The 12,714-nt window shown below is 42.3% G+C and overlaps 1 protein-coding gene across 1 annotated transcript in view; it reads right to left on the bottom strand.

Moving 5' to 3' along the window:
- MRPS28 (mitochondrial ribosomal protein S28) overlaps positions 1-11,755 on the bottom strand; it is a 30,242-nt gene extending 18,487 nt beyond the window's left edge. Inside the window, exons 1-2 of the mRNA XM_053466178.1 lie at positions 11,553-11,755; positions 9,408-9,593 (exon numbers count right to left, since the gene is read on the bottom strand). Coding sequence (XP_053322153.1) covers positions 9,408-9,593; positions 11,553-11,723 — 357 coding nt within the window. The 5' untranslated portion in view covers positions 11,724-11,755. The remainder of the gene's footprint in view (positions 1-9,407; positions 9,594-11,552) is intronic.
- Positions 11,756-12,714: the final 959 nt, after the last annotated feature.

A 12,714-nucleotide genomic window follows, 5' to 3' on the forward strand; every position in this document is an offset into this window, starting at 1 on the left:
ACGGATATGCCCAAGGACATGGTTCCCAGAAACAAGCCTCAGCGCGTTCTCACCGCGCTTTACTCCAAAGGCCTCCAACCTAAGACAGCGGTAAAGAGACGAGTCAAAAGAACACTAAATCAATAATGAAAGCATGTGGCAGAATGCGTGGCTTCTCTGTGCCGTGTCTAGACTCCTTCTAATCACACGCAGCGGAAGAACCAAGAACGCTCTCATTTTGCTTCCTTCCTAGCCTTCATAATATATCACGTCTCAAATAAATCCACATATTGACAGCCAATGAACCCCATTCCCATCTTTTTTCTATAACTTGTCCCAATGTTTTTGGAACATGTGAACTCTTGTAAGAATCTTATGGACATCTGGACGAGGTAGAAATAAAACTCCTACCCATGGAAAAAGCCACCTGATATTCCTAAGTAACCAAAAAAACTCTTTAGTAAATCACCAATAACCAAAATCAATGCAGCTTGGAGCTTTGTATATGGACTGTTCCATTCTATGCATGGATTTTGATTATCAAAATTATTACTATTATGTATCTTCTTCTTTTATTTGTGCCAGATTTATTAAGATGTTGGCTATAAAATGAACCATAAGATGTACTCTCAAAACCAATAAATCACTTAAAAAAAAATGTATATATTTTACAGAAATTCAATCTCATCACTTATTTTTTATTAATATACAGAGAATTAAATTAGCTGGACATTCCATATTATGAAATCACTTTCATACATTGCCCTGGCATCTGAAATGCAGCATCTCAGGACCGCTACTGTACATATCATCATCATCATCGTCATCCTCATCCTCATGGAAGCCTGTGCAGTGTGTGAGACGAACAGAAGGAGAACCCTGATAATACTACATTACACACCTAGGAAAAATGCCACGAAGTCTACGTTATTGGAGAATTCATCTGAATGAAGGGTCATTATGAACCTGGTGAGTGTATAAAACAGGGGGTTAACAGAAAAAGCCACTGCACGTTCATTATCCAAGAGACAGTGGTTACCCGCAAGTACTCTTGGAAACCCACGCACCGTGTTTAGCTTTCACAGCAGATCTGAAAAGCGTCTAACACACAAACACAGCTACAGAAACGGCCGCAGACGCCAACAACAGGAGCCATCGCTGTAAAATTACCTGCGATAATGCGGGTCAGAGTTTATATCTAATAGTCTACATGACAATAGATTAAATACATTCATTTTTTTTTTATTTTTTTTTTAAACCCCGAAACATTTAGCCAATGATTACGGCGCTTCTTCCTACTCCCATCGCAAACATTCCCTTACTCCCAACCTCGACCCTGGGAACATTGCAGGCGCAGACTTAGGTCAACAAGAAACACTGGCCGGCACAATGGGCCTTGCCTCAAACAGTGCTGTTGACAGACACCAGCACAAAGCGAGTGAATAGAGTCCCCCTCAATTCTCACACAGGGTGAAGAATGAGTCAGTGTACTGCCGCTTTGGTTCCCTGTTTGTACAGTGTATGCGGCTTTTGTCCTCAGTCACTGTTTCCAACTCAATAGGGGCAAATGAAAGCCCTGGAAGTGAGGGCGGAAGAATGATCCTCCTCTCTGTCCGGTACCCAGCGTTACGCCCATCAGAAACAGACCTGCTTAACCTCTAAAGTCAGCGATCCGAGCTTGTTGGCAGTCAGCTTCACACGTAAGAGATGAGAAAATCCATACAATGTTACCGTATGTATGTCAACGGGGGGGGGGGGAACCTTATGTTTCAGGCTAAATCCCATTAAGGTTTCCTGACTCATTACACTTTTAATCAGTAGGACATCCTACAACCCTGCAGGTGTTATTGAACTACACCCATCAGCCTCAGCCAGCAACAATCTACTTGTGGGGTCATGAGAGCCGCAAGTGCCCCAGGTGGTGAAGGTGCTTTGTATCTGGATTCAGTTACACACACACACACACACACACACACTTTATATATATATATACACACACACACACACACGTATGTATACATATGTTACATATGTTATACCTATGTTAAAGTGCATTAGGTGTGCGGGGGTGCAGGGATGCACAGGACATTGGAGAGCCCCTGTAAGTGTATACTACTAAAACAGCCCCCTTAACTTCCAGTTCTCTGTATCAATATAATTATCCCTCCCCATGAAGTTATTCATACCCAATTGTTAAGTTGCTGATTGTTGATTGGAATGCTGGGACAGGGAAATGCTAGTTTTGTCACTCAGAGCCACAGATCCATATAAACCGAATTTCACCAAAAGCAATTACACTGAGGAATAAGCTACAGTTTGATAAATGGATATTATTATTAAATCGAATCGTCCTACTGGATACTCGGGAGCATCTAGTTCTGTGTGTAGATTTATAAGAGCTGTGATTATTATATAGCACCATCATATTCCACGGCACTGTACAATAGGGAAACTCAACATACCACAAACTAAAGTAGTAGTGCATATCAAACATTTGGACAGAAACAAAAAGGGAAGGAGCTCCTTGCTCAACAAGCTTACAATCTAATGCACATCTGCCTCCCTTTTAAAATATGGGCTCATTAACTACCATTACGAGATCTTTTCATCCAAGCTTTGGCTATTCTATTGGATCTGTAACACTGTTTGCTGACAGCAGCAGGCAGGATGATATGTGAAGGCCATTCAGACTCCAAGCCTATGAAGGTGGCATCTCTATTACATTCGCAGTAGGAGTGCTCCCTCTGGGGGACAAAAAACAATTGCTGAATATATATAGTGGTACTTTGGACCCCAAAAGGTATAACATAACGTTTTCCTCCACTGGAAAGGGATTGGATTTCAGAATATTGTTTTGTAATTTACCATCAACTATACCAATATATACCAAAACTTGTCCTAAACTCAGAGATTTTCTGCTAAAGGTAGCGGCCGGCTTATCGCGGTTCTCCGCGGCGTCTGTTGACACACAGAGCCGAATAGTTTTCCGGTTGACTTTTCACATTCAGTCATGTAGACCGGACAGGATTGTTGCAACAACTGCTCTGGGAATCAAAAGTTTCCAAAGAGAAGCAACCGACTCACAGAGAGGGCTTCACCTAAAAGGGTAGATTCTCGGGATCTCACATGTGGAGCAGACTTCTTGTATACCACCGTGTTTTCATGATATCAGATGACTCAGTTTTGAATAGGTTTACCGCCTATCATTTTTTTTCCCCATAAGATCCCACTTGGTAGACTCCATTAGTCAGGGCTGATATTTGGGTAACGGGCAAATACCGGGATCCCATTACTCCATGCACATTAGCGGCAGCACTATAATGCTTCAATAAATCTATGCAGGGGTTACTGTTGGCTGGGGAGGGCCCCTTACATGGATGGCTGTGAATAATGAGAAATATTACAAGTCTAATACACACTCGTGCATATGACCAGCGGTGTATACTACTCTAGGCTTCTAAGATCTCATGGCCCTAGCTGGCCCTTTCCCCACTATGGAGGTCTGTGCCACGCAGACAGCGACTTCACATAGAAAGCTGTGTCCTTCTAAAGTGGATTAGTGAAATATGATGTCATAGCCCAGCACGCAGTACAGAGGACAGTAGCTCCAGGGTAGGTCTGAGGGACAGCTCTGAACCTAAATATACCGCTGTGTTTTAGGAAGACATAATTCAGATACATTTCAGAAAACAGTTCTTTAAACACCATTTTTGACATATGCATATAATGCACCCAACTCATCAAGTGTCCGAAGACATGGCGATTTCACAGTGTATAAAGGGAATAGCGTGGTTCTGGGTATGGGAGGCAAAGCAGGCTCTTTGCTATCTCATTGACCCAATATCAAGATACCAGTAACATTCTTGCTCAAACATTCAAACAATAAAAGGAGAAGCCTCCATCACCTGTTGAAGTAGAACTGAATGTATTCTCGCGTTTTCCACTCACATCAGCGGTGAGTTAAAGATCTCCTTGGCACCAAAACAGCTGGAGCTCCAGGTCAGAGATGCCCTTATGCACAGACTGTCATTTTACATTTCAATGTTGACATTATTACCCGCCCTGGAATGACCCTACATTTTTTCCCACCGCAAAGACCAGTCATTTCTTCTTTCACGGCTACAAATATCTCACCCAGAGTGCAAGCACCGGGTGGTTAAAGAGGGTGAATTATAAAGTACTGAGTGTTAAACGCAAGACGATAGTGGGAACGCGGGATAATTTTAGAAAGCGGACAGAACTATAAATGGTCTTGGACGTGACTAGATGACTGCTACTTAACCCCTTTCACAGAAGGAAAGATGGAAACTATGCAGCAGAGAAAGAGGACCATGGATGAAAGGGTTAAATGGACTTAAGTAAAATAAGAGAAGCCAAGGCTGTGTTGGAGACACTGTGGCACCACGGACATTGTTTAGGCGAGAAGGGAGGGAGAATGAATTATACAGCACAGCAGACTGCACACAAAGGTGCAGCAAACAGCCCCACACACAGAACGCCGCGGAACGGGATCAACTGGCCGCTCTACTGTCTGTTTAACTAAAGCTCAAGTAAACTATGACACCGCGGTCAGCGCCAGATTTCCTTCCAGATTTCTGATCCTCGTTTATTTTGTTTACCAGTTCAAATAGCAAAACCCATTCTGTATTGTGAACAATGAAGAAAAATACTCCTCGTGATCCATAAAACAAATCAATGTATAAAGCACGCCATTGTATGTCTTACTCCAAACAGCGGTAATAACGAGTATCTCTCACCACTGATGGACAAACCCCAGGAGCCAGATAAACCTCTACTTTACCATAGAGGCGAGGAATACAACTTCCAAAGGTCTTGGCTAGTCCAACAAAACTCATGAGGATCTTAACTGACTATGAGTGGGGTCTGGATCTAGTTAACTTGAGACACAAATGTTGTTGTGTTTCCGTGCGAGCTTGTAATTCTGTAAGAGTGCTCACCGTGTGCAGAAAGTTCCACTGCCTACATAAAAATAACATTTGCCACCATAAAGGAAGCAAAGATTTTTAAAGCTCAGTGGATCGTTAACTCTTTGCGGTTAGATAATCCACACCTTCCCAAATATAGCTTGGGGTTGGCCTTGAAAACCTTAGGAACACGAGGAACAGCGTTCTAGAATAGAAAATCAAGTTTGACGGCAGACCCATACTGGCTTGTCTAGTCTGCCAATTTTGATACCTGTGGTAGGACCTCAAACCTCAGTCAGCCTTCTCTGAGGTTATTTCTCATTCCTATACTAGCTTTACTATATTAACAACTACCACTATAGATGGAAGGCTATTCCACTCAAACACCACCTCTTCAATGAAGAGATATTTGTACATCACATCTAAGTCTCTGACCGTCTATGACTAAATTACAGGTTCTTCCATTCCCTTTGAAATATATATATTTCCCTCCTGATATCTTCTATTCTGTGAACCATTCATTACTTCCAAGTATCTTCATGGAGATCATGTCTTCAGAACCAGGGGCCGGAGTAGGGAATTGGCCCTAGCACTTTAAACATATGTATGGCTGCCGACTGGATATATGTGACCCAAAGCTGTACTCAAACTCAAGTAGCATGCGTCCTCACAGTAATAGGTGAATCTGCCACGTGAGCCAAAGTAAGGGTAAGTGATCGGCACCATCCGGCACCATCCTACCAGGCATCTGCCCGGTTTACGAGGTGGCCAGCAGGAGCCTGTCCAGTACTGACCACAAGGGAAGGTCTCAACAGAGATCAAAGTTGGAGTAAATCACGAAGAGCTTTATAGATAGATGCTGATAAATTCACGCCAAAATGAGTATAAAAAAAGGGGGGTAAAGCTATGGTCCTCAAGACCATGTTAGATGGCTGCTCTACGTGTTAGAACTTCACACTTTCAGACTGCAGGCGTTCGGAAAACACCACCGAGTATGACTTGGTAATCCCTTTTCAACAATGAATATACTCTATTTATACAGCTGTCATAAGGCTGATCCACATTTGTATAATTGTTCTAGACAGGGAAATGTTTTGGTTAAAACTGCCAGACGAAAACTGGAAAACGTGAACTGAGAACATGAACAAGGTAAAGCGGGTCTTCATAAAAAAAGAAGTAAACATATATAATATATGTCTAATTAAAGGAGTGAAGTCATACAACTAATGGGAGAATTAGAAGCTAAAAAAACAGTAATAAAAAAAAATGCTTTTCAGTAAACTGCCGGAGTCTGCGCTATGGAAATTAATTTCAAGAACAAATATGTCAAGCATTTCAACACAACCGTACCTCCGGAGGATTACCCTGCTGCCTGTTGCAGAACGAGTTTCTCTTTATTTTGGCTTGAGTATGGCGCATGACACAAAGGGTGCAAAGTTAAAGCGCCACGGGATTTACTGGGAACGTGTAGCAGCTGCCGTACGCGCTGAATAACCATGCTCGATGGGCCAAGGGCTCCTTATCTGCTGTCATAATCCTTTTCCTGTTTGATCCTGTCCTTATAGCTGGCGCTGAAAGATCCTGAAACGTTATTCAGTTGGCATGCGAGGTCCAGTCTGTGTGTGAAATAAGGCACAGTGGAACTGCATCCGCACATAAGCAGATTCAATAAATCGAGAAGCTAATAATATGGGTTTTTGGAAAAGCAGTCTACCAACGTCTGGAACGACCAAGGTGACGCTGTAAACAGTCTCCATGCGATGAGTCCGAGTAATATAACGATAAAGCACGACTAGGAGTCTTTTTAGTCCAGTTACCCCTAACGTCTGAACGTCAATACTTGGTACTGCTGATCTCATGCTCGCAATTATACTCTGCTCAAAAGGTCAGGCTCTGGTCAGCCAGAGTCCCTATTGTACATGCGCAACTACCTGATGACACGCTAAACAGTATAAAATATGAAGCGTTAGACTTTGGGATTATGACATCATAAATGGTTTAATACTCAGAGTCCCTCTCTGGATCAGAAAAAGTTTGTGCTGCTTTTGAGTTTGAGTTCAGATACAGATTTGACCTTCTACAGAGACTTTTACCGATTTACAACATAAACGTTCATATGTGCCGTACGAGCAAACAGTCCGAAGCTATTCATGTGGGCTGCACGCTAGTGAGCGACTCCATGTTTCTAACGCCCAGATTAAGACGGAAACAGGAGCCGCCCTGACATTTAAGATAAATAGCACCTTCTTGGAGCGCACGGATGGCTGACTGTTCTTGAGTCAGAACACTTGACAGAAGTAATCCTCTGGCACTATTTCGAGAGCCACGGAGCGCCTGTGTTAGTGATACGATAACCCAAGGTGACACCCATCTATCAGCAAGGAGCGCGGGGCCAACGGATTGAGCAACGGGTTCAAAGAATGCCAAGTCTCAGACCCAAGCCACATCCAAGGCAAATAAGACTTGGAGAGGCCAGGTGTCGCTGGTTCAGCTTTCCTGGGACCCCCATCTTCTGTAAGTGGGTTTGATGGAAATAATAACACCAACACTAGAAAGAAGATTTAGGACCATTCTGGTGCAGTGAATAGATGACCATGTTTATCCTCAATAGTTTGGATCTCCAGCCTCAATCACACTTCTTTATAATGATAACACAAAAATGTTTTAAAAGGTGGGGTAAAGAACCTAATGTCCCAGCTGGAGGTGCATTTCTCAGTTTATTTTACCAATCATGGGAACAACTTGACATAACGATTATTCGGTTGCCATGGCAACCATATACACGGCTGGGCGCCAAAATGCTTTAGTAGGATAGTTTGTAGCGGAAGATTTTGGAGGAATTTACAAGATAACCGTAAGGATGTTACAGAGTCTGGGCTATAACAGGAGGGGACGGTAAGAATTTAAAGAGGTTAATACATTTAATCCTAGCCCGCAGCATTAGCCTCCCGATGACCCGCTGAGACGCACTTCAGCGTGGAGTCCCAAACGGCAGATGTCAGAGACCGTGTTATACACGGAGAATTCTAACGGCTGTAACCCAAAACCAGCAAGCCTTTCAACACGGAACAGCGGGGATTTGCACAGCACAAGTGTTTACCAGTAAATACTTTAACTCAATGAAGATTGCAACGGGGACGCCGCTGATGATCCAGCACTTCTATCCACCTTAGTGCTGATCTCTTTAGCGCAGGAACAATCTGGCCAAGGAGTAGGCGACCAAAAAGGTTCTCGAGTGCCAACAGTTTCTGTTGGTCCATACAGTTCTCAGATGGGTAACTGGTGCTTATGTGCTCTCTCTGCTTATGATTAATACGTATATACAGATGGCTTTACACAATAAAGTTATGTTTTTTAACCCACACAGTTTGGAGTCTTTTGGGGTATAATTACCACAAGATCAAACTTTTCATGACTGTATTAAACATATACACACACAATATTTAAATTCCTATCACCTGAGAAATCACTTAGCACTTAACATTCTAGCTGTAACATAATTGCAGAAGTTTTCTAATGATTTTTTTTTTTTTTTTTTTTAAACTTGGGTTCGAACATGCCACACCACTGGAACACAGGAGTGATGGCAGTGTTTAAAGGGCCCCTGTACACCTATCAAGATTAAAAATCAACTGTTTTCAGCTACAATAGTCATTTACAACATTAACGTTTGCGCTGTGTTTCTGATCCATTTCATGCTATTTTAATGGACAAAGTTTGCTTTTCTTTCAAAAACAAGGACATTTCTGAGGGACCGCAAAGTTTTGAACAGTAGCATATATGCAGAAGAAAATTAGGGAAAGCATGAAATATAAATAAATAGAGATACACACATACAGAGGAACACTAGCAAATGTATATATGAAGACAATACTGACCATATACTTTTGAGATGTACCTTTTTTTGAGTTTTTATCTCTTGTGCAATACTGAAGAATGGCCACTAGGTGGCCTCAAAACAATTGCCAGTTAAATCCTAAAAGATCCCAAAACAGCATATTCTATTACTTCCAGACAAGACAAACATTTTGTAACAACTGCATTTATGTGGAATCCTTACACTCCCTTCAACATGAAACTGAATCCTTAACACAAAAGTATGAAAGTGACAGAATTTCTCCATTAGTTTATTACTTTTCAGCACTCTGATTTTTCAGATTTGTCATTTTCTCTCTGTTGTATCTGCCGTCAGCGGGACCCCCCACCGACGTCAGTGTGCAGTCCTGGCCACGTCCCGCAAGGGGAGGCTCCGGGTAGCCGGAGCCCAGAAGTTCCCAGTTATGGTTACTACATTAACTTGAACTTAACAGACTGTGTTCCAACAACTATGAAAGACGCTCTACATGTGGCCTTTTGCTGTGACAGGCTAGATGGGCCGAATGGTTCTTATCAGCTGTCAAATTTTAGTGTTTCTAGATCACCTTGTGGGGGTATTTGAGACTCTACATAGGTTAACACAGTCTTGAGAACATACACCCTATACAGTTACTGCCACAGTTTGACTTACTCTGCATCTTGCTCAGGTCTTTTGCACACACAATGAAATTTGCCCCCAAAGTCGATGTATAGATCGTCTCCAACAATATGGAAGATTTTCCCCACTGCTATCTTATCCTTGGCGGGTCCCATCTGAATAATTGGAGATCGGCGAAGCAAAGAAGCAAATGACTCTTTACCCTTGATGAGGTCCTAAAGGGGGACATAAAAACGAAATATCAGAAAAGAGTCGCAGCTGCAAAGCTAGTGCATCAGGAAAAGCTTCAAAATATGATAAAAACGATGAATGTATAAAAAAGCACAGTCTTCTCATTCCCCGAAGATGACCAAACGAGGACAGCTTGCCCGTACGTACATTGGGGTACGTACACAAGAACTAGAGATGGATGGCTGGCTGTGATTGACTGACAGGGCCCAATTCACCTGATCTGGTTGTCTCAGTCTGTCAATTCTAGCTCTGTCATACCACTTGAATGTATATACTGTAAGGAGCGCTGCGGAAATTAGTGGTGCTATATTAATAAACAATAATATCGTAGAGTATATTATGTGAAATTTAGTTTAGCATAATCTGTCGGTATGTATTTTTCTTATTTACAGAGCCAAGTATCGCTTGCTCAAAATTTCAATTACAGCTTTTTCCCCATTCATACGCAGATACCATGCCCTGCAACTCCCTGCCCTGCCAGTCTGCTTCCTCTTCTTCATGTGATCCAAACATTAGTGCTATAAATCTCTTCTTAGCTGATTTAATACCATTATAAACCTTCCTATAAAAATCACAAAGCATCTTCAATCACTAAATGATCTTCCGGCATATTTTCTATGTTGTACTGGTAGCATTTTTTACTCAGTATGGGGTCATTCAACTTATGTTGATGTTGGCCAATATGCTCCTTTCATAAAGAGGACTAGTGCACTTTCCATCTATGTGTCTGTGTACGTATATATATATATATATATCATACCCATTGTACAGCGCTATGGAATTTGATGGCGCTATATAAAACAATAAATAATACCGTAATAGTAACAGGGCAGGACTGATAGAAAAACTGATTAAATGGCTCCCTCTGGTGGTTCATACAGAAAACTGCCTGAAATCTGTCCTCTAAACCCACCATCCCCAGTGACATGTAGACATTAGGCAGATTGTATTGAACCTTATTCACATTTTATATCTTTCTCCACAGACAGAACTGCCAAAATTACAGGTGCTTGCAGTGATGAACACACTCCTGATAGGACACCATTTTGGTGGAAGTTTCTGCCGGTTTATGTCCGTGGAGATGTGGATGGAGATGGAAGAGAAGATAAGATAGGTGATTCAGGAGGACAAGAAGATGCTAAAGTGGTTGGCAGAGAAGGTAGGGAACATTTGAAAAGTGCGACAGAATGAGAGTGTGAGTGAATTTTCATCCAAACTGAATGGGCACGTATATATATATATATATATATATATATATATATATATATATATATCTTTATATTGTAAGCTTGCAAGCAGGGGCACATAACCAAGGTTTGGGTTTGCTTCAGTCTGTCAATTCTAGATCTGTCCTAGCCTTTAAATGCATGGACTGTAAAATGCACTGCAGATTTTGTTCCCGGCATGGAAATGATGACACGTATTCTGTATGTTTTTTCTTGTTTCTGAAACATTTGAAGATGCTGCTAAAGAAGTGTGTTTAGATCCTCTTCGGCAGGCCAGCGATAAGTAAATCAATGTTTCCTGGATAGGTTACTACTACAAATCCCATCATACTTGGCCAAACACTGATTGTAGCTGTGTATACAGGGATGTTTTATGTATTTAGATATATTGTTACCACCATTATAACGTGTTTGATGTAATGGAGCAAGAATCACCCATGAAGGTATCATTTACATAATAATTTTAACATGAGTAAACATCCCTGTTCTGTGGGGTCTCCCGCGCTGGTGTGATGGGGTCTGCGGGTCTCCTCCGCGTTCTTTAACCTTTATTCCTCCATTAGACAAACCTGACATTGACCAGCCAAGACCCGGATTAGCACCGGGGCGGAAGATGAAGCGTTAACACTATTCACCATTAATGCTTATTCTCTCCTTCAGCGTGATGACAGCTTTGATCACACGCCCGGCACTCATACAGTTAAACCGTGCACTCACCTTTCCCCCCGGTGCTCGGGAGATGCTTTGGTCTTCCGCTGCTTTATCATGTCCTCCGGAAAGGAAATACTCAGCCGATCCGGCTGTGCTGCAGGGCCGGGAAGCAACTGACACCGATGACCGTAATCGGTACAGCCATAGAGCGGCATGTCTCCCGCAGGGCGCCGCCATGATGTTTACAGAGAACCCGTGACCTTACCCGTACCATAGAGAGGTGAAAGGACGTGTGATGGGAATAGCGACCTCTGCTGGCAGAAACGTGTAACTACCGTGTCAACCCTCTGCTGCCTGCACACTGAACTGTACAGCGGCTGCATGTATGTGACGTGTATGTTACGCGTATGCGACATGTATGTCCTGACATCTCCATGCAATCTGTCCCTCTGCACTGTGTGCCAAATAACCGAAACGTAACACCTACAGACGGATTAAGGGGCTATAACATAAGGATAGAAGATAATAGACGGGTTCTACCGCCTTACAAAAAACCGAATCACCGTCTTTGTGATGTAATGTATTAATTACCGGCACACACCCCTCTCAGCATAGAAATGCTGTCTTTAGACAACATACACTATATGGACAAAAGTATTGGGACGCCTGCACAGTACACCAACAGGGATTTTTATGACATTGCATTCTAAATAGACATTAATATGAAGCTGGTCCCCTTTGGATTGGTTGGATTTTTGCCCATTCACCTAGTAGAGCATTTGTGAGGTCAGGCACTGATGTTGGACGAGAAGGCCCGGCTCGGGGTCAGGGGTCTGGGGCTGAGGTCAGGCCTCTGTACGTTGGTCAAGTTCTTCCACACCAAACTCATCCAACCATGTCTTCATTAAAAGGACTAGATTTTTAAAATGAAATCCGGGGAGATTTTTTTTTTAACTTTCTTTAAACTGTATATGCAGCGTATTCGGTACGTGTTTATGAAGTGATTGTATGATATATATGTATGATAGATATTTCTCACATTTTGTCCATGAGATAAAAAAAAATAAATACTTCTTAGAATCTTCTGGGCAGATTGAGAGCATCATGGGCCTGGTGCCAGGGATTAAAATACATAGAATCTCAACTCCATGTGTACTGGATAAAGATGACATCAGTGCTCCGCAAATAATACAAGATAGATTATGTGATGGGATTGGGAGTACATGAT

The sequence above is a fragment of the Spea bombifrons genome, chromosome 5, assembly GCF_027358695.1.
Source record: "Spea bombifrons isolate aSpeBom1 chromosome 5, aSpeBom1.2.pri, whole genome shotgun sequence".
Lineage (NCBI taxonomy): Eukaryota > Metazoa > Chordata > Amphibia > Anura > Pelobatidae > Spea > Spea bombifrons.